At 41.3% G+C, this 25765-nt stretch overlaps 2 protein-coding genes across 2 annotated transcripts; both read left to right on the forward strand.

The window, feature by feature from the left end:
- Positions 1 to 218: 218 nt before the first annotated feature.
- Positions 219 to 7738, forward strand: MARCOL (MARCO like). The gene is made up of 4 exons (XM_019809497.2): positions 219 to 426; positions 4760 to 5346; positions 6296 to 6417; positions 7536 to 7738. Exons 1-4 carry the CDS (start codon positions 378 to 380, stop codon positions 7579 to 7581), a joined length of 804 nt encoding a protein of 267 aa, XP_019665056.1. The 5' UTR covers positions 219 to 377; the 3' UTR covers positions 7582 to 7738.
- A 4849-nt stretch (positions 7739 to 12587) lies between these two features.
- On the forward strand, positions 12588 to 17463 carry LOC100476264 (caltrin-like protein 1). Its single transcript, XM_002928794.4, has 5 exons — positions 12588 to 12688; positions 13120 to 13196; positions 14695 to 14732; positions 15660 to 15778; positions 17161 to 17463. Exons 2-5 carry the CDS (start codon positions 13130 to 13132, stop codon positions 17195 to 17197), a joined length of 261 nt encoding a protein of 86 aa, XP_002928840.2. The 5' UTR covers positions 12588 to 12688; positions 13120 to 13129; the 3' UTR covers positions 17198 to 17463.
- Positions 17464 to 25765: the final 8302 nt, after the last annotated feature.

Below are 25765 nucleotides of genomic sequence, written 5' to 3' on the forward strand. Positions count from 1 at the left end.
GATCAGTCATCTTTTAACAATTAAAAAAAAAAAATTGAACACTGAAGTTACCACTTTCCCAGATGGATTTCATCATTTTTATTCCTTTCTGGAAGATAGGTATCTGACAGAAGCATATTACATTTTGGATATTTATGGGAGTTGGGGTGTAAAGTTAATTTTAAAAATGGCAAATCCACTCAAGAAACAACACCTTCCAGTTTGTGAAAGTCACTCTATAATTTTTTTAAACAAAGTGACGGTGTTTAGCAATTAGGGTGGAGGATTTTTCAAATATATAACATAGCGGTGATCAGGATGGTTTATTCAGAAAGCATCTACTGAAGAGTTCTCCTTACCTCCATCCAACAACCGGGTCTGAAACAACTGACTGTAACATGAAGGCTTCCATTTTCCTTCCCTTCATGTGTGTGGCCATGTTTTCAGGTAAGAAAAGTTACTTTCGATGACTTTCCTTCCAACTCTCAAGGAATGAGAAATGTTGGGTGACTTAGTAATACTTTGACAGAAAGTGTTAAAATGACAAATGTCCATCAGACAGAGAAAAGGAAGAGGGTCATTTCAGGCAGCATAAATACAGACCGAAGGCATAAAAGTAAGGACAAGGTGAGATAACAGTGAATAGTCTGGAGCAGCTGAAGAGAAGCAGAGGCAGGGGAATGGGAAAAGCAACACATTACACTGGAAAGAAAATGAAATCTAAAAGGATTATGAGAGTCTGTGAATATTTTCAAGCTCATGTTCCATAAAAAATATGGTTTTGCCTGATGATCTAGGGCTATGCGGTCACAGAGAAATGGGTTCAAACCCTGGCTTTTCAATTTTCTATTTATGTCATTGGGGGCAACTCACTTAATTTTTTAGCCCCAGTTTTCTCATTTGTAAAATGAACAGTTATAACTATGCATTCCGAGAGGCTGTCGTAAGAGTCATGGATGCACCGACATTAGCTACCATTACCTGAGTTCTCCGGTGCCTGTCACTCATCTTGCCTCTCTCCGTTCCTTACCCCAATCCTGTCAGGTGGGTTGTTTTCAACGATTAAATTTCCAGCTAGGACTATAAATTTCTCTAGATAATAAATGACACAGACGTTCTATATTTTTATAATATATGTGTTAGAGAAAATAGATCTATGATACATATATTTATTATGATTATATGTTTCAGAGAAAAAAATGCATATAGATAAAATCCCTTCCTAGAACACAGATGTTCCATAATGGCAGGTACTGGATCTCTTTTGAACTTGAGTGCCTTGCTGGATGACATTTCATAGGTACTGAGCAGGCATTTGTTGATGGAAGAAAGTACAGCAATGCCCGATGCAGTGGATCTATGGATTTGGAGTGTGAAGAGAAAAGAGGAATCAGGAATGCCTGTTACAGTAGAAAGCAATGCCAAGAGGGTATTTAGTTTGTAAAATCAGAAGAGAAAAATATAAAACAAAAACTGAAGATAATTATTTTGCAAAAGTTTAGCTTTAAAAAACCAATGGTTAAACCACATTCTGATATTTTAATTCTCTTTTTTACTCAAAAATTTCAGCCCTGTTTTTATTTTTAGAAACTTAGCTATGTGAGCAATGATATATTCACCGCATTTTCATTAAATCATTGTTTGTACTGGTAAAAGAGGTGAAATACAATAGCTACTCATTGCTACAAGACCATTTAAATAAATTATGGTAAATTTAACAAATGAAATAGTATGTGGCCCTTCGGGAAAATAATAAAGGTGCTCCATAGGTACTGATAGAGAGAAAGCTCACTGCGCTGCCGAGGGAGACAACGAGGAGAGCAGTGTATGATGTGCTAGTAATTGTGTGGAAAAATATATCCCCTTATATCTGTAGATACATAGAACATCTCTGGAATAATTCAAAAAAACCTAGTAAGTGTGATTTTGTCCAAGGGGGTATGGGCAGGAAAGGAAGAGAAAGTTATTTTAAAGTATTTACCCTTTTGTATCTTTGAAATTAAAAGTAATTTGCTTGTATGACCTATTAAAAAAAACCAAATATAATTAACAAAGAAAATAGATTAGCTGATCTAGTTTTTACCATTTCATCCACATCTTTATTCTAATTGATTTGTTCTCAAAGTTAGTGCCTCTTAAGGAACACTGTTTGGTTCTTATAACTCATGCATATACTCAACTCTCTGCTGAAAATAATTAATTTCTTTTTTTTAATGGTTTTTTATTATATTATGTTAGTCACCATACAGTACATCCCCGGATTCCGATGTAAAGTTCGATGATTCATTAGTTGCATAACACCCAGTGCACCATGCAATACGTGCCCTCCTTACTACCCATCACCAGCCTATCCCAACCCCCCACCCCCCTCCCCTCTGAGGCCCTCAGTTTGTTTCTCATAGTCCATAGTCTCTCATGTTTCATTCCCCCCTCTGATTACCCCCCCTTTCTTTATCCCTTTCTTCTCCTACCGATCATCCTAGTTCTTATGTTCCATAGATGAGAGAAATCATATGATAATTGTCTTTCTCTGCTTGACTTATTTCACTTAGCATTATCTCCTCCAGTGCCGTCCATGTTGCAGCAAATGTTGAGAATTCGTTCTTTCTGATAGCTGAGTAATATTCCTTGTATATATGGACCACAGCTTCTTAATCCAGTCATCTGTTGAAGGGCATCTCGGCTCCTTCCACGCTTTAGCTATTGTGTACAATGCTGCTATGAACGTTGGGGTGCATATGGCCCTTCTCTTCATTACGTCTGTATCTTTGGGGTAAACACCCAGTAGTGCAATGGCTGGATCATAGGGTAGTGTGGAGGTCCCTTAAAAAGTTAAAAATTGAGCTACCCTATGAAAATAATTAATTTTTTATCATTTTTCTGGCTATCACCTATCCTTCTTATGTGTCACCTCCTCCAGGAAGGAGAGATGATGCCGTACTATCTGCTAACTTGACTCTGGGTCTATTGTCTAATTTACTTCTCTTATTACAGCATTGATCATACAACTATGAACATCTGTTTGCTTGTTTGCACCTACTATTAGACTTTTCAGGTTCTTGGGGGCAGAATAACAATGTTTATTCATGGCCGTGTGTCTAGATCTTACTATACTTCTGGCATAGTAATGGACTCTTCAAATATACTTTTTGGTAAATTGAAAGGATGGCTAGATCCTACCCAGAGACCCCACCCACACGACACCACAGTTAGTAGCCAGGTTACCGAGTGCCAAGCTCCTGAGCCTGGGTAAGACTTTAACCACCAGCAATATAGTATACCATAGCATGCTCAATGGATAAAAATTAACAAGGCATTTGATTTTAGTTAAATTTACCCGAAGGCACAAGTGTGTATACTTGTGGAAATACAAAGCAAGCCAGTTGCAAACGCAAGTGAAACTCCAGGTAAAGACTAGAACCATCCACACTGAAATGATTTCAGGTTATAGAAATTGAAAAAATCACCAAGGAAGTCTGTGAAGAAAAACAATGCAAGCCTGAAGACAACTTTTGAGGAAACCCCAAATTGAGAAAGTGAGTGGAAAAGGAGAGTCATTAAACAGAAAAGGTGAGGAAGCCAAAAAGGAACACTTGTCCCAAACCAAAGACAAGAAACATAAGACCCAATAGAATTCCATTGCACGCAACAGCTAGAAAGCTGTTCCATTTGCTTAGGGATAGTTATCTAAACCCTGCTTATTTTGGAATAGAATTTGAATAAATCTTATATATATGTATATGTGTGTATATACATGATATATATATGTATATAGTGATGGATAAACTTCCAAAACCAGTTTGAGAAACAGAGTAGATGAGTTATGAAACTTAGGTATTAAGAAATAGTCACAAAAAATAAAAAAGAAATAGTCACCTAATATCTACCATCTCCTCCAGTAGTTTGAGCACAAAAGAAGGAAACAAATAACCACCAGAGAGCAGGACTGATTGATTAATGCTATGGCCCTTATGGAAAATGGTGGACATAAAGCTGATGTTCTGAAGAGGAAGGAAAACCACTGCCTTTGGAACAGGGCGGGGTCAGGGGGTGGGGAGGAAGAAAACACCTACAGAAAGCATATGTGGAGATGGATAAGAGAATAAGGAAGGAAGGCTCATGCCTGGCAGATTTTATGTCCGGAAAATTGATGACAACATCTTCTGTAGCATGAGGTTGGGAATACAGGAAAGTGTTCTGTGATGTAGAGAAAGTCTATAATAGTCATAACTCTTTTTTTTTTAAAGATTTTATTTATTTATTTGACAGAGAGACAGCCAGCGAGAGAGGGAACACAAGCAGGGGGAGCGGGAGAGGAAGAAGCAGGCTCCCAGCGGAGGAGCCTGATGTGGGACTCGATCCCGGAACACCGGGATCACGCCCTGAGCCGAAGGCAGACACTTAACGACTGCGCCACCCAGGCACCCCTATAACAGTCATAACTCTAGTCTGTTTGATTAGTCCGGAAATCATTAAAAGGAAGTTGTAGTACGAAGCCTGAATAATTCAGCTCAAGTAATTCAGATTCTGATTTAGAAATGGGGCAGGCTGGTTTCGCCCCATGATTTTTAAAAACTATGTAGTACAGTCAAGAAAAAAATGGAGGAACCAAAACATTAAGGTTATGAGAAGTTATGCAAAGCTTCTGTCTTGAGGTTTGATGAAAAACAAGTCAAAGAAGCGTGCAATACATACTACATCTGGGGATGAATGCTGTTAATTTGAAATTCTCACAGTTAAATAACTTTATTTTATTTTTGTGCTTATGGTATCCTTCCAGAATCTTCAACCCAGATTTTGAAAACAAGTGTTTTTAAACCACAAGAGGGTCCAGAACCTGCATTTATTCTAGAGAGAAAAAATGAAGCTAACCATCAAGGAGAACAACGGGAATCTAATCGGCAAGGAGGTAGCAACACACAAGGAGAACAAGCAATATTTAGCCTGCAAGGACGACCAGGGTATTATAACCAGCCAGGGAAACCAGGGAATTTTAATCAGCAAGAAAGGCCAGGAGTTCTTAATCAGCCTGGGAGTCTGCAAGGGAATTCAGGAGACTCTGATCCAAAAGGGAATGCAGAAGCTTCTAATGAACAAGGAAAACCAGGATCTTCTAGTCAGCAAGGGCGTCCAGGGTCCTCCAGCCAGCAAGGGTGTCCAGGGTCATCTGGCCAGCAAGGGGGGTCAGGGTCACCTAGCCAGCAAGGGAAGCCAGGGTCATCTGGCCAGCAAGGGGGTTCAGGGTCATCTGGCCAGCAAAGAAGACCAGGATGGTCTAGCCAACACGGGAAATCAAGGTCTTTTTACGATCAAGAAGAAAGACAAAACGTAGGCAACCCTTTGAATGCCAATATAATGGAGCTTCAGGTTAGTGTTCATCTCTTTGTTTTTTTCCCTTTCTTAACTTACTCAGCCATTCTGTTTTCCAAGACTTGAAATAGTTAAAAGAATATACTGTACTAATTACAGATATGAGTGAGGAATGATAAATCTGAGGTAAACAATGAAGTCCCCATTAAGATCGTGAGATTTGAGGAGCTGTTCTACAAAACTGTTTTGGATGTAGTAAGTTGAGTGCCCAGGATCATTGTTAAATGGAAATAGGAGGCTGGCAGTTGGGAGAGAGAGGGAGTGGCAAGTGAAGGCAAAGCACAGCAGGACTCAGGGAACACAGGAGTCATGGACGTGCAGCTGTTTGCGTTGATGTCTCCCAAACATCATCTATTCACTCATCTGACAAGCAGTTCAAGAGAACTTATTATATGCGCGTCTTGTTCTAGAATCTGGGGACACAGACTCCTGTTGAAGATCCTCACAATCTCTGCTTGACATTCTCTCTCTCTGCCCCTCCCCTCACTCTCGTGCACGCTCTTTCTCTCTCTCAAATAAATAAATAAATAAATCTTTAAAAAAATATGACCACATACGTTATTTGCCAGTATGACTTTTCCATAATTATTGTTTTCTCAGTCAGGGGAAGACTTGCCTACAAAGAATTAAAGTGGGGGCGGTCTGATATGTAATAAGGGCAGGGCTCTGGAGTCACATAATTCAGGGTTTGCAACCCACCTTGGGTATTTAATCCATATCTTGTCTGGGGCTTGTCACTTAAATATACTGTATGCCTGAGATTATGCAATAGAGCCAAATCGACTCTTTTTTCAGTATCGTTGTGTAGTTTAAAATAAAAGGATTAACAATGATTGGTTTGGTGCAATGCTTCATCAATAATTAGAAATAACTCTTTGTTTAATTACAATCTCAGAATTCAACTGAGTTCCCTTTATTTGCCTATTGCTCTTTCACATTACTGCAGACTGGCAAAACCAGCAGCAAGACCCCAGCTGGAAATACAAAATGTCCATCTATCTATAAGCCAGTCTGTGGTTCTGATGGAAAAACCTATGGGAACCGCTGTGTATTCAATGAAGCCAGAAGGTAAGATGACCCTTTGTGTCTTTGTATCAGGAAGTATTATTCTGATCCAAAGGGAGTAAAAGAACATTTTCCTCTGTGTCTCTGTAGTTTTCTCTCAATAGTGCCTTGGGTGCTTGTCCAAAGGAAACATGAACGGTACTTAACCCTTAAACAGTAAATTCAGGCATTTTCTGAGAGAATGTGATACATTCAGCTTTTTAAGTAGGAATAAATTTATTATTGAATCATTCATTTACCAAATATGTATTAAACTTTCACTACATCCCAAGCTAACCCTTAAACAGTAAATTCAGGGCATTTTCTGAGAGAATGTGATACATTCAGCTTTTTAAGTAGGAATAAATTTATTATTGAATCATTCATTTACCAAATATGTATTAAACTTTCACTATATCCCAAGCATTGCTCGTGTGGAAAGGTAGAGGTGTGAGCAAAACACACAAAATTGCTTCCCACTTCCTGCTTCCATGGAGCTTTTCTTTTTGCAGTTTTGAAGACAGGAAGCAAAATGTATCAGAAGATAAATAGGACTGCGAATCCCATAGATTACTTAATCTTGACTATTAAAATGTATTTTAAATTTAAATAACAGTATTAGAGATCGGATTTGGTGAGCTAGGCAAACATTTAAGAGTTGCACGCTTGTCCGTCCACATGAAAAACAATTATTATAAGGCGGCTTAAAATGAGAACTCGTGGCTAAGAAACAGTTACATGTCTCAGCTTTCAAAATTAATGAAGGTTCAGCTATAAAGATAGGAATGAGGTAAAAATTATACCTCTCTTGTTTTTGATAACTGAAGTACGTATTAAAGGCTCAATAAATCGTTCCTGCAGAAATAAATAAATGTTAAAGGTAAGTGTGCCCTATAGCCATAAAAGTTTGAGTGGGAAGAAACACGAGACACCTGTTCTCTCATTTTCTACATCAGACACCTAGCCCAGGGTCCAGGAAGGACCGGCACAAAGTCACAATTTCTCAAAGCACTCAGTGTGAAACAGGCGAGCCAAAGCTTAGACCTGCTCTTTCCCATGTGATTTTTAAATAATCTCATTTTCTCTCTGTGTTGGTGCCACAATTTCTTGATCCTTAATTTCTTTCATTAACTTGTTTTCAGGAAGAGTAATGGAAAACTAAATCTAAACCATGAAGGGAAATGCTAAGCACTGACAGCAACCAAATTACCTGGAACCTCAAAATCTACTTTCATTTCCTTTAAGCAGTGGACGTCCTCAGGCATTCCACTGAGGTCAGCGAGAGTCTTACTGGTAGGATGGATCCTACATTATTTTCAAGTTTGTTCCACTATAAATAAAGTCAGTGCCAGAGTTGCTTCTGATTTCTGGGATCATTTATTTTCTAAACTTTCCCCAATTCGTGCATACAGAACACAGATTGGTTTATGTGTAACACGGGGGATTAGGTTGAGAAAAATAGGTGAAAATTTTTTTTAAATAATCGCAAGTTTTACTTTTAGTTCAGTGTTTATGAACACTTCAAAAAATTAATGGCACTGATTTTCAAGGGATAGAGATAGAAATTTTAACCAGAGTCCCCTTAGGTAAGAAATGGTCCAGGATTAAGTAAATATATTTAGCTGCCTAGATTATATCCCCCTTGACTTATTTATGAATGGTACTGTCTTCCCTATGACATCACTTCTCCCTGATTAAGTCTCTTGAGGATAGCCAAAATTACAGATATACTAGAAAAATCCCAAAGACTGGAAGAGACTTCAGTGCAATCCATTGTTCTACATTATTCCTATCACCATTGTCCTGAAGAGTCCCAGTCCCTAGAAGATTACCTTGTACAGTATCAACTCTACCACTTGGAACCAGCTGAAGCTTTGTATTCTCAGGGCTGCTTAGTGAGAGCTATCTGGGAGGGAATGACAGTCCAGGCTGGGTAGGGTAGAGAGGCAATCTGTTGTACAAGGCCTAAAAGCTTGGCACAGCTGATGAGAGGTGAATGAACCAGCTCCAGAAAATTTACTTCCCAGTAAGAGGACATAGGAGGATAAGGTCAGAAAGACACAGGGGTAGGGAAGAGAAGGAGAATAGGAAAAGTCCTTCTTTACCATACGCAGAAGAAAGGGGACAAAAATTTTCAGGCAAGTATGAACAAAGGCCTTGACCCATAAGGGCCATGGGTTATGTGATATGGTACATCTTTTCTGGGATCTGACAGTGCTTATGGAAGGACCAGAAAATTCAGGCCAGGGCCAGTTGTGTGACCAATTTTAATGATATTTAAATAATTTTTATTTCCTTCTAGAGGCCCTGGAAAAAACGAGATCATTCTGAGCAGGAGTGAAATGAGCAAATTTCCACTAATAAATATGTTTAAATTAATTCTTACATAACACTAGAAGCACCATACAGTGTTTCAAAAGAACAAACTCATTTACGTAAAATGACATTAAAATAAGCTCAGCAGATATGAAGTAAATAAAGCTCGTTGCAGAGCAGTTTATAAAATGTTTCTATTAAATACAAAGCTCTGGTTTGGAACAGTGGGAAATGGTTGGAATGAAGTCCCAGAGGCAATTCTATGTCCCTAGTTCTGTTACCCCCAACTGGAGCTGCAGATTTAACTTGGTTACTTCTAAAAATGCTCCCCCCAAAAAATACCAATGCCCAGGGTCTAATGTAGAACAATTGAATCACCATCTCAGGGAAGGAACCCAGACATTATTATAAAGCTCCTCGGGTGATTCTCATATCTAGCAATGTTTTAAAATACTGAGATTCTGGCCATATTTAGTGATTACAGATTCTAGAATTCTTGTTTTCTTGCCCTAGTTTTTCAGGGCCTAACCAACTCTCTTGCTTGGACAGATTGTACATAGCTTATCTAGTATAGGATCTATAACTAACTACACATTATTCCTCCCCCCCATTCACTTGTGCCTATCGGATCAAATGGTCCCTTACTCTATGCCACATGAATAGCTTTGACGCCATGTGTAGAAGGCAAGTTCTCAGAATCTGGGCAGAATGAAAGGTACTCCAGTGCCTTACCTTTAGTATTTCTCTTACGTCTAGTTTCTTACACAGAGATCTTTAGAGGAGATTTCTCAACATAGTGCAGCTAGCTGAGGTGGCAAGAGCAACAAGACAAGCACAGTCGTCCTTTACCCTTTCTTCTTCCTAATGAGGCAATCTATGGTAGGTTTTGGTGGCTTTTTATATAAGATGGATTTCCTAATCAACAATAGCCAAATTATGGAAAGAGCCCAAATGTCCCTCAACAGATGAATGGAGAAAGAAGTTGTGGTCTATGTACACAACGGAATATTACTCAGCCATCAAAAAGAACGAAATCTTGCCATTTGCAACAACGTGGATGGATCTACAGTGTATTAAGCTAAACGAAATCAGTCAGAAAAACACAAATACATTATGATTTCATTCATATGTGGAATTTAAGAAATAAAACACATGGGGGCACTAGGGTGGCTCAGTCGTTAAGCATCTGCCTTCAGCTCAGGGAGTGATCCCAGCGTTCTGGGATTGAGCCCCACATCAGGCTCCTCCGCTGGGAGCCTGCTTCTTCCTCTCCCACTCCCCCCTTGTGTTCCCTCTCTCACTGGCTGTCTCTCTCTCTGTCAAATAAATAAAATCTTTAAAAAAGAAAGAAAGAGAAAGAAAGAAAGAAAGAAAGAAAGAAAGAAAGAAAGAAAGAAAGAAAGAAAGAAAGAAAGAAAGAAAAAGAAAACACATGAACATACGGAGGAAAAAAAGAAAGGGAGACTCAACTGTAGTGAACCAACTGAGCATTGCTGGAAGGGAGGTGGGTAGGGGATGGCTAAATGGGTGATGGGGTTAAGGAGGGCGCTTGTGATGAGCACTGGGTGTTGTATGTAAATGATGAATCAGCAAATTCTACTCCTTGATCATTGCCCAAGACATCTTTCCCCTTCCTTAGGAGAGAGAGAGAGAGAGCAAGTGCTTGCACGGAGGGGCAGAGGGAGAAGGAGAGAGAATCCCAAGCAAGCTCCAAACTCAGAGCAGAGCACAATGTGGGGCTTGATCTCACAACCCTGATATTATGACCTGACCCTAAATCAAGAGCCAGATGCTTAACCAAGTGAGCCTCTCAGGTGCCCCCTGAGAGAGCTTTCAAAGCCTGGTATGTAGCACCAAATAGCTTTGGTTTCTTCTGAAACAGGTGGTGAACTGGAGGAATTCAGTCTTTCATGAAATACTGGTAAATGTGAACTTCTCTTATTCTCTTTTCAACAGTATGAAGTTTAAAACACACACACACACATTATTCAGTGACCCAGGGGAAGTTCGGGTATCAGTCTCAGTTGGTGTTTTACATGTTTAGGCAAAATTCAGGTAACTTGCTGTTATTGCCCAAAATGGCAGATTTCTTTGCCCACAATTTATGGGGCACTGGCCCTGGGCAGACTGCAAACTGTTCTTCTCATTTTTTTTCCTTCCTTTTCCCTTAATATCTCTATTATTTTAAAGATACAGTCTTCTTATCTTCCCTCTAAGCAAGTTGAATAATATATTCATTTTTTTCTTCCTGAAACTTTCGACTCACACATGTAATGTCCCTTGTGCTGGAGAATTTTTTTAAAAAAGAAAACAAAAAGGCATGTGGCCAGCTGGGATTCGCAGGCCACCTCTCCTGCTCTTAATCTCTGCTGATGAGAACATACAAGAGGAGAAGACTGTTGGGGGGAGGGAGGCATGCAGGGTTTCACAGTAATTTCAACTGTAGTTTCCTTTTTCCTCAAATGTCCTGCATCAGAAGAACGGATCTGCCACAGAAGACTCTGATGGTGTCTATGTCAATAATTCAAGAAGTTGCTCTAAGAATAATATTCACTTAACTAGAATAATGGAGGGCTTTCTTCACTCACCAGATTTTGTGTTCTTACATTAAACTGGAGTTGAATGGCGTTACTCTCAAAGTTTCCTGTCTGAGTGCTAGCTTTTCCCACTGCTGGTAAAAGGCAAATTACATTAGGGTGGCAAAGGAAAGCCTAACCCTCAACTGTGAATGCAAACTGCCTTCATATTTTACCCCTTACATCTAAGACACAGGAGCTGTTACTCCCTCCTTTAAAATAAAGTTGTATGTTAGAATATCGAAACACTGTGTCAAGATCACTCAGTGGTAGCTGAGAATTGAAAGCAAATCTTTCAACTGTCAAACTCCAGAAATCAGATGGTGAAGGAGGTTAGTTAATTAGCGAGACAATGAGTGATTAAATCTTACCCTTCTTCAAAGCCTGCAGAGACCCACTTACTTAAGACATTGCCCCGTAGTCTCAATCTCATTTCTGTGAGTCTTCTTTATTTTTTTCCAGGTTTATTGAGATGAAATTGACATACAACATTCTGCAAATTACAGCTGTACAATGTGATGCTTGGATGCACATATATATTGAGGAAGGATTAACACAGTGAGTTGGTCTCTCCCGTACCTACTATCCTTTAGGCTAGGTTCCAGAGCTGGCTACACAGATACCCATCTGGGAGGTTTTCAAACATACCATTACCCAGGCTTCGTGTACAAACAGCTGATTCACAGTCTTGGTGGTGAGAGCAGACACGCACCAAAGTTCTCCAGCTGATACCAATTCCTGGCTGGGAATTTGCACCATAGTTTTACAAGATGCTCCCAGTGGGAGAAACTGGCTCGAGGACGCAGGAGAACTCTGTGTCATTTCTTATAACTGTATCGAACCTATAATTATCTCAAAATAAAAAGTTGAAATTTGAACTTTAAGGAGAGTTTCAATCTAAAACAAATCTCCGACTGAGTCTCTGTGCTCTAGTGTGGCAAAATGCTAAGGGTCTAGGCCTGTATCTAAGTACACTTCACAAAATGATCTTCCTGGCTGGCTTTGATTCTCTCGTCCTCTCCAACTCAATAGCTTGGAAAGGTTACATATATTTTCCCTATCTTAGGATCTGTAGTTACTCGGATTACCCTTTCCCATCTCATCAGACGGGATTCTGTACTCATCAGATCAAATCGTCCCAAGCCTCCTGCTGAGAGAACAATCGGGACGTCTTTACCACACAGGGCACACGATACCCCCGCGTCTTATCAGCTACGGATCATGTGTTTGGCACCAACCAGCTCCTCACCGCGAGGCCAGTAAAGGAGGCGGCCCTTCCCGGTGGGCGTGGCTGAGAAAGACCAAGGAGCCGCGCAAACGCAGTCAGGCCAGAGCCGAACGCCGCGCTCTCTGCTCTCTCCGCCGCTTTCTCTGTCTCAACTCAGTGAGGACGACACCCAAAGGTAGCCCTGGCGCGGAGCATCGCTCTTAGGCCTGCCCCGGGTCACTCCTTCCGGAAATAACCGTTTCTATGCTCTGTGGAAAAACCGGGACTCCAAGGCGCCTCTTTGCTTCAAGGCAGCCAGGCTCCTTGGGGCTGTGGCAAGCCTGGCCGCACGCGCCGCTCCTGCAGTGTGCTGAGAGGACTTAAACCTGGGATTGCTCTCACATCTCTGGGACGCCTTTTGTTCACATCTGTGTCCTGTTGAATGTGACAGCCAGGGGAAGAAAAATGAGAATACATAGTCTACCTTAATTAGCCATCTAGGAATTAATTAATTAATTAATCCGGACTCTAGGGGCTTGGACTTTGCCAGTCTAAAACCCTCGTCAGGAAATAGGAAATTTGTCCATGCGCCATGGGTTAGAAACATGCCGAAATTTCTTTCCACAGACTTGAAAAAATGTCTGTCCTCTCATCACGGATCAAAGCTATTTTCATCATTTTCTTGGTGTTTCCTCTTTATTCTGGTAAGTTTTCCAGTTCAAGGTGAAATATTTCCAGTCCAAAGAGAAATATATCTTAGAACATGCAGGAAGCCACTGGGGTAATCCAGGAGGGAGGAGCTCCTTTGCAGCCTCTAAACTGATAAAGTGATAAGAGGCATAGTACAAGTGTCTTTTCAGCCTTTTTTTTTTTAAGATTTTATTTATTTATTAGACAGAGATAGAGACAGCCAGCGAGAGAGGGAACACAAGCAGGGGGAGTGGGAGAGGAAGAAGCAGGCTCCCAGCAGAGAAGCCTGATGTGGGGCTCGATCCCAGAACGCAGGGATCATGCCCTGAGCCGAAGGCAGATGCTTAATGACTGAGCCACCCAGGCACTCCTCAGCTTTCCTTTTTTAAGATTTATTTATTTATTTTGAGAGAGAGACAGAGTATGCCTGAGCCGGGGGGGAGGGGAAGAGGGGAAAGGAGAGAGAATCTTAAGCAGACTCCCAGCTGAACGGGGAGGCCGACACGGGGCTCAATCCCAGGACCCTAAGATCATGGCCTGAGCCAAAATTAAGAGTCAGTTGCTTAACTGACTGAGCCACCCAGGCGCCCCACAGTTGTCTTTTTAAAATTGCATCAGTGGGTTGCTTTTTCTCACTTCCTTTTTTCGACGAGTGGAAACAGAATAGTGGGTTAGAATGGGCAGCAGAACTTGGCTCTTTGTCCATCTGTGACTAAGAACATGACATAAATCCTTTTTTTTTTCCTTTTTGGAGGTCAAGTCCATTGTTGTTAAATACAAACCGTGGGGAGGAACAATCTCTTCTGGTTCTGCTGTTGGTTAATACTCTAGCTTCTTGATCACCCACTGAGGTCCCGAAGACAAGCCTTTGTTTAAGGAGAGACACATTAACCTCTCTGGCGAAGGTTATCTTTCTTACAGCGGAAGGCCGACCATGAATTTCAGAATAAGGCATCTGTGTTGTATTGGGTAGATGCACACATTTAGACCAGGGTACTGATTCTTTAAGTTCTAACTGATTTCTTCCTATGTAAGTGACATGCTGTACAGCATGGTCTTCTCAGTTTTGGATGTCTCAGCTACAAAAAAAGGAGGAAAAAATGCTATGTCCAAAGTAGGATGTTAGGGATTATTAAAAATTATACATCAAATTATTTTTCACAGAGTGAGAGTAATTGGGATTTTGAAAATCCTAATTATTCAAAATATTTACAAATTTGATAGCACTCAGTGAATTCTTCATTTTGCTAATGACACAAAGGCTCACCTCATTACTTGCAGCGTGTTGAGGAACAATTCCCATAGGGTTCTGCTATTAAGAGATGGGTTCTGTTTACCAGAAAGACCATTCTTCCTACTCCTCTCCAACCCGCTCCTCTTTGTCTCTCTTCTTCTCCCTCATCCCCCCTCCTTCTCCTTCTTCTCCTTCTTCCTTCTTTTCTCTCCTCCTTCTTCTCCTCCTCTTCCTCTTCTTCTGCACTTTTAATGATTTCATCTGTTTGTTGGTTGCAGAAACATCTTTCGCACCTCTGACTGAAGTCGGACCTGTGGTAAGTCAATAATGGTGAAGTTGTAAAAAATAAAATACTTGGTTTATTTTATTGTAAATTTAAGCAGCAAAATCCATCAAACAAATGTGCAACAGAGAGATCTTTCAAAAATTAAAACAAAACAGTGTTATTTTTACACTAAAGTCAAGAAATAGAAACATAGCAGCCACATAAAACCGTTTGCTATTATCTAGATAATATAAAAATGTACATATCCCATTACACAAAAATGCAGTTAAAGGGCATGAATATGTCATTCGAGCATCTGAGAGAGGTCAAATGGTGTTTACAGTAGAAGTGTTCATTTTAGCAAAACAAAAGGAAAAATGAACCAACCAAAATATACAATTTAAGGGTGGATCAAATATGATAATTGCCATATGTACACAGAGAGGTGAAAATTAAAGTACATATTTAAGTATCTGAATAAACAGTCACAGAGAAATTTCAGAAGCAGATGATAAAAGCATGCACACATATTGTTTATTTATGGAAATTACCAACACTGTCAACACTAAACAAATTGCATTTTTATCTATATGTTTTACACAGACACACACACATACATAGTGAAATTATCGAGAGAGGTAAGGGAATGATAAATAGAAAAACTTCAGCTTCCAGAGTTTGGAAGAGAAAGATGTGAAGGTAAGTGAGGATGGTGGTCACTAAATTAGAAGAACATAGTTAGCCAGTTCTGTGACCTTCTGAGAAAGTAATAGCAGGTTTGTAAAGACATTTTAATAACATCTTATTTTCTAAGGGGCATATGTGTTCTGTTTTCTAGATGTGAGTGTTATAGATGTTACCATTTAAAACTACATATAGACTATGTTTTTCCAGTTTTGACGCATAGCATTTCATATGAAGATTAGAGAAAATTCTAGAGTTTCATTTCCTGATGAATTTTGTTGTATCTCTGTTGAGATGCCGAACTGTGCACGATTTTCACCTGGGCGAGGTGATTGCACCAGAGAATGGGATCCAATCTGTGCAAGTGATGGTGTAACATATGGCAACACATGTGTTTTCTGCAGGGAAAAGGGGTAAGCACACAATAGTCAACTTTGCTCTTCAAAAGTATGAAGAGACCATCACAAAGTGATGGCAAAATCCATGTTGCTGATAACCTGGGCACAACATCTATAGATGATAACTGTAAGATGTCTGTAAAAAATTAGGGGCCACACTTGTACCTTTTCCCAAAGTCCCTGTTTCTGAAAGTCATTTTGTATTTGAGCTCTCACTGTAATTTTGCTTGGTACTGAGCAAAGGCAGAAATCAATTCATTGAACTGTATTGTGAATTACTAAGGGCACACTAGCAACCAGTGTGATGTAGTGCCTGAGCCCTGGTGCAGAACAATAGATCTCTGTGGTGGCCATGATCCTGACCCCTGCAGACCTCTCCTTACAGAGGGCATACTCATGCATGAACCTGAACTGATGTTTGCAATTTGAAATCCATCGTAATGGGCCCATTCGTGCTAGAAAGGAATTCCTCTAGTGGTCCTTGTCTCATAGCCTCCGTGACAGTCTCCAGATAGCCTCCATGGACAGCAGGGCATTCTCGAACACTCCCACCAAATCTCTCCTCCTGTCCGCTTCACTCTGAGGAGTTTGCCATCTAGCACTCTGGCCAGCCTTCCCACCTCCCTCCTCATTTTCTCTCACGGGTGTTTCCTTTCACAAATCTTTGCACATTCAATCCCCCCAATTGGCGTCTGTTTCCAGAGAACCATTAAGACCATCTCCAGTATCTCTTCTCTCAGATTGGGGTGCGTCCCAAGACTGAGTCAGAACTGAGCACGTAGGAAGAGTCAAGTACCCCAATAGGGGACAAGTAGGGGATGAGGACATGAGCCACACCCTAAGAGCAAGCTGAGCCCAAATGCTTCCAAAGTGGAGGACAGCTCCCCACCATGTGCCACGTTCATATCCTCCCTGTTGAGAAGCACTTTGATATCGTCATGTTTCACATCCAAACTACATTCTCCATGCTGATTATGTATATTTCTGCACCATAGAAATGGATCCAATTTGTTGCGCCAGTGGTCAAATTTATAGCAGTGAATTTGTCTACAGTGAGATGATGCAGGGAGTTTAAAAGATCGCTTTTTTAAGTAAAAGTTTTATTTTAGAATAAATTTTGACTTTCAGAAAAATTAAGACATAGTACCGATTTTCCATGTCTTTTATCCAGCTTCTGCTAAGGTTACCACCTTATAGAACCCTGGCACATGTCTCAAATCTAAGAAATTAACATTGGTATATCACTATTAACTAACCTATAGAATTCATTTGATTTCACCAATTTTTCCATTAACATCTTTCTTAACATTTTTTTTTTTAGTATAGAACACTTTATTTCTTCCCAACAGCTCTTTAATTTCCTTTTTTTCTCTCTCTTTCTCCTGCTTTCTCTACAGGAATAACGTATATTTTTCACGTTTTGGTACTTGTTGAATATTGATTAAACTGCCCTTCAATGAATGTGTCATCACATTTTGTGGTACAATCCACAGATGATTAGAATATTCTCAATCAAAGCCTGAAATTTATAGATGACCAGGTGCATCCTATGAACAGAAGATAAAATATGGAGCATTTAAAATTTTTTTCCAACTCTGAGATTCTATGATTTCAGGACTTTTAATTCTTTATGTTCAATTATTCAATGATAATTTGAAACACTAATGTCTCGATTGCATGTTTGATAACATGAAAAGTAATGTGATTTAAAATAATAAATATTTCATTCATTAAAATGTTAAATTGTCATCTTTATTAAAATACCCTTTCTTCTTTTTTTTTAAAGATTTTATTTATTTATTTATTTATTTATTTATTTATTTATTTATTTATTTATTTGACAGAGCAAGAGACAGCCAGCGAGAGAGGGAACACAAGCAGGGGGAGTGGGAGAGGAAGAAGCAGGCTCCCAGTGGAGGAGCCTGATGTGGGGCTTGATCCCAGGACTCTGGGATCATGCCCTGAGCCAAAGGCAGACACTTAACAACTGAGCCACCCAGGTGCCCCTAAAATACCCTTTCTTTAACTGGGTAGTGAGTTACGAGATATGCATACTTTGGGCAAGTATACTCAAAGCGATATATTCAGGGGCACCTGGGTGGCTCAGTTGGTTAAGTGTCTACCTTTGGCTCAGGTCATGATCCTGGAGTCCCAGGATTGAGCCCCACATCGGGCTCCCTGCTTAGCAAGGAGTCTGCTTCTCCCTCTGCCCCTCACCCAGCTTGTGTTCTCTCTCTCGCTCTCTCTGTCTCTCTCTCAAATAAATAAATAAAATCTTTTTTAAAAAAAAAAGATTTAAAAAAAAGAAAGACAAACTAAATTCAAAGTGTTATAGTCAGAGGTGAACAAGTAAATATGTTACTGGAGTGTTTAACAAAAGTACAGATTCTTGGGTCTGTTCCATCCTAAAAAGATTTTCCAAGAAAGGGGGTATGGGAAATTGAATTCTAGAAGCACCCAAGGCTAATGTGATGATCATGAAAGCTAGGCAGTAAGAACTTAATGAAGTCATTTATATAATAAAGAGCTTAAATTTTGTAATGGAATGAACTAAAGAATGTATTCAAAGATACTCTAAGATTTCAAAGACTTGGTAAATATTTATTGTATTATTTACTTTCTTACAAATAAGTCAAGAGGTAAGTGAGTGATCTAATGCTGGGTGACACGAGGGTGGTGAAAGTCTGATGCTTTTCCATTTCTTTCCATCTCCCAACTAACAAGAAGCAGCTTTTAGCTGAGTGGCCAAATGCTCATTTAAAGCTCAATTTTAACGACAGGAATGTAGATTGACTACTGGAAGGTAAATATCAATCTGCCACATATAGTACATCAAGCATGCTCATTTTGGGTTAAAAAAAATTTTTTTTCCCATCTTTATGGAATTGTGGGATCTACGTAGGGGCTATTTCTTTGTGTAAAATCTCCAGTATTAATTCTTAATGAAAATATCCTTTGGAGTATACATTTTTTTGAGTCATGCTGTAAAAAAACATTCAGCCAGTGTCATGACCTTTTTCCTTACAGAAATTTTATATGAAAAAAATGTTTTCAAAAAGCAGATAAAAATCAAAATAAGATACCACCTCACACCCATTCAGACAGCTACTGTCAAAGAAGCAGAAGGTAACAAGTCTCGGCAAAGATGTTGTGCTCTGTTGGTGGACTATAAAATGGTATAGCCAGTGTAGAAAACACTTTAGCGATTCCTCAAAAAGTTAAGAATAGAATTATCATATGATCCAGCAATTCCACTTCTAGGTATACACATAAAAGAATGGAAAGAAGGGGGCGCCTGGGTGGCTCAGTCATTAAGCGTCTGCCTTTGGCTCGGGGCGTCATCCCAGAGTCCTGCGATCGAGCCTCGCATCAGGCTCCCTGCTCTGCTGGGAGCCTGCTTCTTCCTCTTCCACTGCCCCTGCTTGTGTTCCCTCTCTCCCTGGCTGTCTCTCTCTCTGTCAAATAAATAAATAAAATCTTTAAAAAAAAAAAAGAAAGAAAGAAAAGAATGGAAAGAAAGGACTCAGATACTTGCTTACCCATGTTCACAGGAGCATCATTCACAGTAGCCGAAAGGTAGAAGCAACCCAAGGGACCATCAATGAGTGAAATGAGAAGGAAAATGTGGTATAAACGTATCAAGAGATATTCTTGAGGACGGAAAGTCTGACAGCAGCTACAAAATGGATAATCACTGGAAACAGTATTATAAGTGAAACAAGCCAGTCATGACAGAGCAAATACTGTGCTATTCCACTTATATGAAGTACCTAGAGTAGTAAGATTCATAAAGACAGAAGGTAGAATGCTGGTTTCCAGAGGCTGGGAGAGGGAGGAACAGGGACTTATTGTTTCATGAGTATGGAGTTTCAGTTTGGAAAGAGAAAAAGTTCTAGGGTTGCACAACAATGTGAATGTATTTGTCACCACTGAACTGTACGCTTAAAAATGGTTGTAACAGCCAACTTTACGTTGTATGTATTTTTCTTTACTGCATGAAATATCCTGCAACATTTTTTCAATTTTTGAAAACAAAGGGAAGAAATACTGTCACATGCAACAACATGGATGAATTTTTTCTGAAAAATGTTGCCCATTACGTTGCTCAACACCTGCCCTGCTGTGCATACTTAGTTTCTGGAAATTAGCATCTAGAGCCTGTGAGAAGGTTTTAGCGATAGCCATCCTGGAGACCCTAATGTTCTCCCCATCCTTACTCTAAGCTGCTACACACCCAAGGTTTTCCTCATGCCAGAAGAAAGGCAGTGTTACATCCAAAGAATGGAATGCTTTTGCTTCCATCCTTCCTCTAAGATACAGTTCACTTACTGTAACGTGTTTCTGGTGTTTGTGAAAGGAGTCCACTTAGAACCCAGGCCTTTCAACGTCCGGAAAGAGTCAGCAGCTTCGGTTTGCCAGGAGTGTCTGTGCTGGCAGTTGATTCGCCAGCCCTTTTCAGAATGGTTGTCAGAATCCTTTTTTTTTTTTTTTTTTTTTTGGGCGGGGGCGGGGGGAACCGTCTAGGAAGACAGTCTTCAAGTTGCTCTTTTGACGGACTTCTCTCCTCAGCAGGGTCCCAAAGACTCCAGAACCAAAGGTGGCTTGGATCCCTAACTCTTTTTTTCAGTAGTACTAAGTGAGGGAAGATTTAGGCCTGATGCTGTCTTCCATATGCCTTATTCTTGAAGGTGTGCACCTGGCTGTGAGAGGAAACTCTTCTATTTGCACCCAATAACCTCGTGCTCCAGCCAAACTAAGCAGTGTGCTATTCCCCAAGCACTTTCCCACCTCCCGCATTTGTGCAGGAGCCTTCCTTCAGCAGGAGCACCCTTTTGCACTCTCTCTCCAATCCCCACAAGTCCAAATTCAACCCTTTCCTCCATGATTCTTTACCTAACACTCACAGTTGCAGGTAATGTCTTCCTCTTCCAGAACCCCATAGCAATGCCCAGTTTTTTGCATTTAGCATTTTTTACCTTGTATTTTAGGTACTGACATTTCCATCTTACTTCCCTTTATAAACTCCTTCCAAACAAGGTCTCTGTTTGATTTCCTTTGGCACCCGCTCCAGCCCCACAGAATGTTAGTTCAGGTCTTTCTCATCATGGGAAGTCAATAAATAACTCACAAATGAATGAATATAAATAAAAAAAACAATGAATGAATGTGTGAAATCCTACAAGAGAAGCCCAGCAAGCCTGGAAAAAAGCTGTGCCAGCAACCATTCGCTTTCAAATGTTCCTGCTTCTGGCCCCGCCCCTGCCATCCCTGGGAGGATATGCCTGTCATCTTCAAACCCCTGACCCTCTTGAGCCTCTGAAGCAGTAAGAAGGCCCATGGCCCCTCTCTGAACACATCTATCCCCGTGCCTTTCAATCACTTCAAACAGGAAAGTCCAGATTCCACCAGTGAAGGAGTCTGAATATGGATCACAACTTTTCCAGGTGTTCCCTGGAGCCCTATGGTTCCAGAAGCTGAAGGGAATCTGAAGAGAAAACTGGGATGGCAAGGCCTTGGAATGCCCCCCCCCCCAACACACACACACTTGACAGAGCTGCTTGAATTCAAAGGACTAAAGTTCTGTGTCTTCCTCAGAACAAACACTAGATGTTTCCATCACCTGGAGCCAACAGCGTTGCCCCTGCTTCCGAAGCTCTGTCGGGCTGCTGGCCCTCAGCCTAATTAGCCCAGGAGCCCCATCGCTCTGCAGGAAACTCCTCTACAGGCCAGTCTATTGGCCGGTTTCCCCAAAATGCAGAAAGTCAGGCTACTCACAGCTCTCCAACCCCAGGCAGCTGCTCACCCAGCCAACTCGAGAAACTCCTCCCTGTCCCTGACCCCAAGATCCCCTCCACACTTCCTCAAAGATTCCCTCACTTTGACTAGGGCAATGGCAGTCAGTGTCTATTTGCCCAAAACTACATTTTGCAAGTTAGTTTTGCAAGGCATTCTCCTAGCCTCTGAGGCAGTACAAGTACTTCAAGTCTAACTATCCCCCTACCTAAGAAACAGAAATAGTAGCTGCAATCCCCAGGGACAGGGAAAGTCAGAGCCGGAATCCAGACTCTGCAGCTCTCCTCGCACCAAACTCGGCTAACGTGGATTAACCAGCTCTCTCATTTCAGGGAGTTTCAGACATCACTGTTGCATGGACAGGCACCCTTGCACAGACATCACCTGGCACAGACTCCACTGTCACGTGTACTTCAGCTTTGCACGTACCTCTCTACGGCACCGACATCACTGCTGCACAGTGGGTAAGAGAATGGGCTCTGGAGTCCTCCAGATTTGCATTCCAGGTGCGTAATTAACTAGCTTTGTCAATTTCCTTAATCTCCCTAATCATCAGTTTGCCCATGTGTAAAGTGGGTAGTTGAGAAAAGTGCAAGAGATCATCACAGTGGCAGGCTTCTATACATATAGTAGCTTAATATTTTTTTAAAGATTGATTGATTTGAGAGAGAGAGAGAGAGCACCAGCAGGAAGGGCAGGGAGGGGGAAAGAGAATCTCAACCAGACTCCTCCCTAAGCCCGATGTGAGGCTCGATCTCACAACCCTGAGATCATGACCCTGAGCTCCTGATCCTGAGATCACGACCTGAGCAGAAACCAAGAGTCTGACGCTTAACGGACTGAGCCATCCAGGCGCCTCCATATAGTAGCTCTTGTTAAAGAAGGTAAGTTCTTTCCTACAACTCAGCTATCTGATAACTGCTGTTCTACCTTATTCTTAACAAATAGCATGACCCTGGAGATATGTCTATTTCACATCTTAGTAAAACTACCTCATTCATTATTTTCTCAGTCTAGCTGACATTTTTCATTTCAACTAAAGACATCTTAATGAAACCTTTGCCTTCATACTTGGTCAGCTTAGTGCACACACATGCACATACTCACACTCTTTTCCTCCTACTAATGCCCCTCCACCCTAATGCCCAGGGCACCCTTTCCAGATGTCAATTAAGGAGAGAAAGAAGTCTCATCCTCCATTTACCCTCCAATACCTTGGGAGGGGTAATTAAATTTAATCTAATAAAGTGGCCTGGTAGACAAACAAAAACTATAACCCGAACTGCTTATGCCCACAGGAAGGAGCCCCGCCCCCGGGAATTAGCTCTGTTCTCCCACAACATAAGATGTGGTTTTCAGCCTCTGATCACCTGCTCTAGTAAGGCAAGATGTGTCTAACTCAAAACCAGCAGCTGTGCTTTCAAATGGTCCAGCGCACAACCACAAAACTGTCTGTCTTGCTCCCTATGAACGCTATAAAAAGTCGACTATACATACATATTTCTTCAAATTCACTGAGACCAAAAAAAAAAATCAGCTATCTCATAGACTATCAATAAAATAACTCAAGAAAGCCCAAATAAAAACAATAAGCATTTAAAATATGCTCAAATGAAGCTTAAAGATTTGTTTTTTACATTATAACTCATTGTGATTAGCCAAACCCTTTTGCAGTGTTCGTATGTGCTAGTTGTTCACTGACCAGGTTCAACAATAGGTCTCCCTGCAAATGCTAAGAATATAACACCAGGTCACTCTTCTGCCAAGGTACAAGCAACACAGCACAGGGGAGCCATCGAGGACTCTAGTTTTGAATGTCTAAAAGTGTGGAGAATAACAGGTGAACGCGTACTGTGGGAATGTGCCCATCACCCAGCCCCCTTCACCAGTTAGTTATCAAATTTTGCCAATTCAAGGACGTTTGCGAAATAGATTTATGTCTTATACCATCACCTGCAGTGTGTGTTTTCACAACAACGGCAACAACAACATGGCACTAGGCAGTCATGAGGCAGAGGAAGGACCGGATTGAGTCTCAGAGGTCTGAGAGGATGGCACTCTCTGTTCTGGCAGGTGTAAACTGCAAAGTGTGTTGCCTTGAGCTGAAGTCACTAGTGTCCAGGTGCTGAGCGCAGCTGGGGAGAAAGGCTTCTCAAGTTGTACCCTTTCTCCACTACACTCCTGGGAAACCTGCCTGGGGCAGCTGCAGCCCATGCTAGCTACCTCCGACTCACTCGCAGGGGATCTTTTTTCTCCCATTGCCACCCACTCTCCTCTCCCCCTCCTCGCCCTGAAAAAGAGGAAATCAGCTTTCCCGTCAGGGCTGCATCAGCCAAGACTGTGATCCGGAGACGATTCCAGGTAGGTACAGGGGGCGCACTAACATTTGCTGAGTGCCTGCTATTGGGGGGGGGGTCCCACTTTACCGCGGCGCTTCTCTGTCCCGCGGCGCTTCTCTGTCCTCACTAGGGTTTTATAACCATCCTGGAAGCCTGGGGAGAAATGCCTGTGATCACCCCAGACCAAGCAGTTCATAGAAGCATCCCTTTATAACGGTCCTTTCGACAGCCCCCTACGCCAGGCACCGCTGTGCTTGGATATGATGTGCGCGGTCAGTGGCACGCACGGGATTTAGAGGCAGGGTTGTCTCGCTTCCCACTGGCCACAGCCCCAGACGCTAGTGTCTCCTGGCTCTATTTAGGCCGCTAGTTCCCTTCTGGCCCTGCCTCCCAGATCGAGCCCATAGTGGGTAATTTCTAAGTATCTTAAGTTGAAAGAACAAAGGAAGGAATATAGCAGCTTCTAGAAATTGAATTAGAGGGGCGCCTGGGTGGCTCAGTCGTTAAGCGTCTGCCTTCGGCTCAGGGCGTGATCCCGGCGTTATGGGATCGAGCCCCACGTCAGGCTCCTCCGCTATGAGCCCGCTTCTTTCTCTCCCACTCCTCCTGCTTGTGTTCCCCCTCTCACTGGCTGTCTCTCTCTCTGTCAAATGAATAAATAAAATCTTAAAAAAAAAAAAAGAAGAAGAAGAAGAAGAAATTGAATTAGAGAGGTAAATATATCCAAGTAGCTCAGATTAGTGAAATCATCCGACTGCAAATGTCGTTCAGTCCAATGAAGAAAAGTGCAGTCTTACAGGCTTTCAGGAGGGATAAAAGGCTCACCCTATTATCTTTTCAAATGTTTCTTCTGCCACCTTGTCCCTGTCTTCTTATTGGCTTTCCATTACATGATGGTTAGTTCAGTATTGTCCCACAGCTCTTGGATGATCTACTGTGGCTTCCCCTTCCTTCCTTCCTTGCTTCCTTGCTTCCTTCCTTCCATCTTTTCTTCTTTGTCTTTGTGCTTCAGTCTGGACAATTACTACTGACCATTCTCTAAGTTTCCTGTTGAGTAAGTCTCCTAATGAGCCATTCAAGTTACTAGTCTTTCACCATGGTTTTCATCTCTAGCATTTCTATTTGGTCCCTTCTAGTACTTTCTATGTGTCTGCTGATATCCTTCACATGGTCATGCCTGTTGTCTGTCTTGTCTGCTAACGATTTTAACATAGTTGTCATAATTATTTAAGTTGTTTTTCTGAGGATTCTAACATTTGAGGCATATCTGAGTTCAAGTATATTGAGTGCTTTGTCTCTTGACTGTGTGATGTGTTTCTTTGCTTCTTTGTGAGTGTTGGAATTTTTAGGAGAGTAGACACTGAGGTAAAAAGTTTCGTGTCTGGCTGTGTGAATAACTCTTCCGTATCTAAGCTTCTACTGGAAGGAATTGAGTCAATCTAGTCAGGAGTTAACCTGGGTTTGTATTTATTGTTGCTAGTTACTATCAATGTACCTGAGGCTTTAAAGTTCCCTGGCATTACCTTGTACTTAGGGCTGGGCTTGGGTTAGCACAAAGGGTTTCTCGTTGTTCTGTTGCACTTCAGCCTTTGGCTTTGCCTGTGAGCCTGAACCTCAATGAGATTCTCTATCCTCACTTCTGTGTCCTCCCCTCCAGCAGTAGACGGCTGTTATTTATTACTCCGTTCCTGCTATCCGGGGGGTGGGAAGTGGGGAGACACTTTCTGTTGTCCATAGTCAGCCCCCATCTTACGCAGGCGTTATAGCCTTTGGTCTCAGGTGTGGGGCTATGGCAGTGATCCTGTCTTTGCCCTAGTGGCAGAAGACCTTTTCCAGTCTCTTCCCAAGAAATACTGTTGGTTTTTTCTCT

The sequence above is a fragment of the Ailuropoda melanoleuca genome, chromosome 3 (assembly GCF_002007445.2).
Source record: "Ailuropoda melanoleuca isolate Jingjing chromosome 3, ASM200744v2, whole genome shotgun sequence".
Classification (NCBI taxonomy): domain Eukaryota; kingdom Metazoa; phylum Chordata; class Mammalia; order Carnivora; family Ursidae; genus Ailuropoda; species Ailuropoda melanoleuca.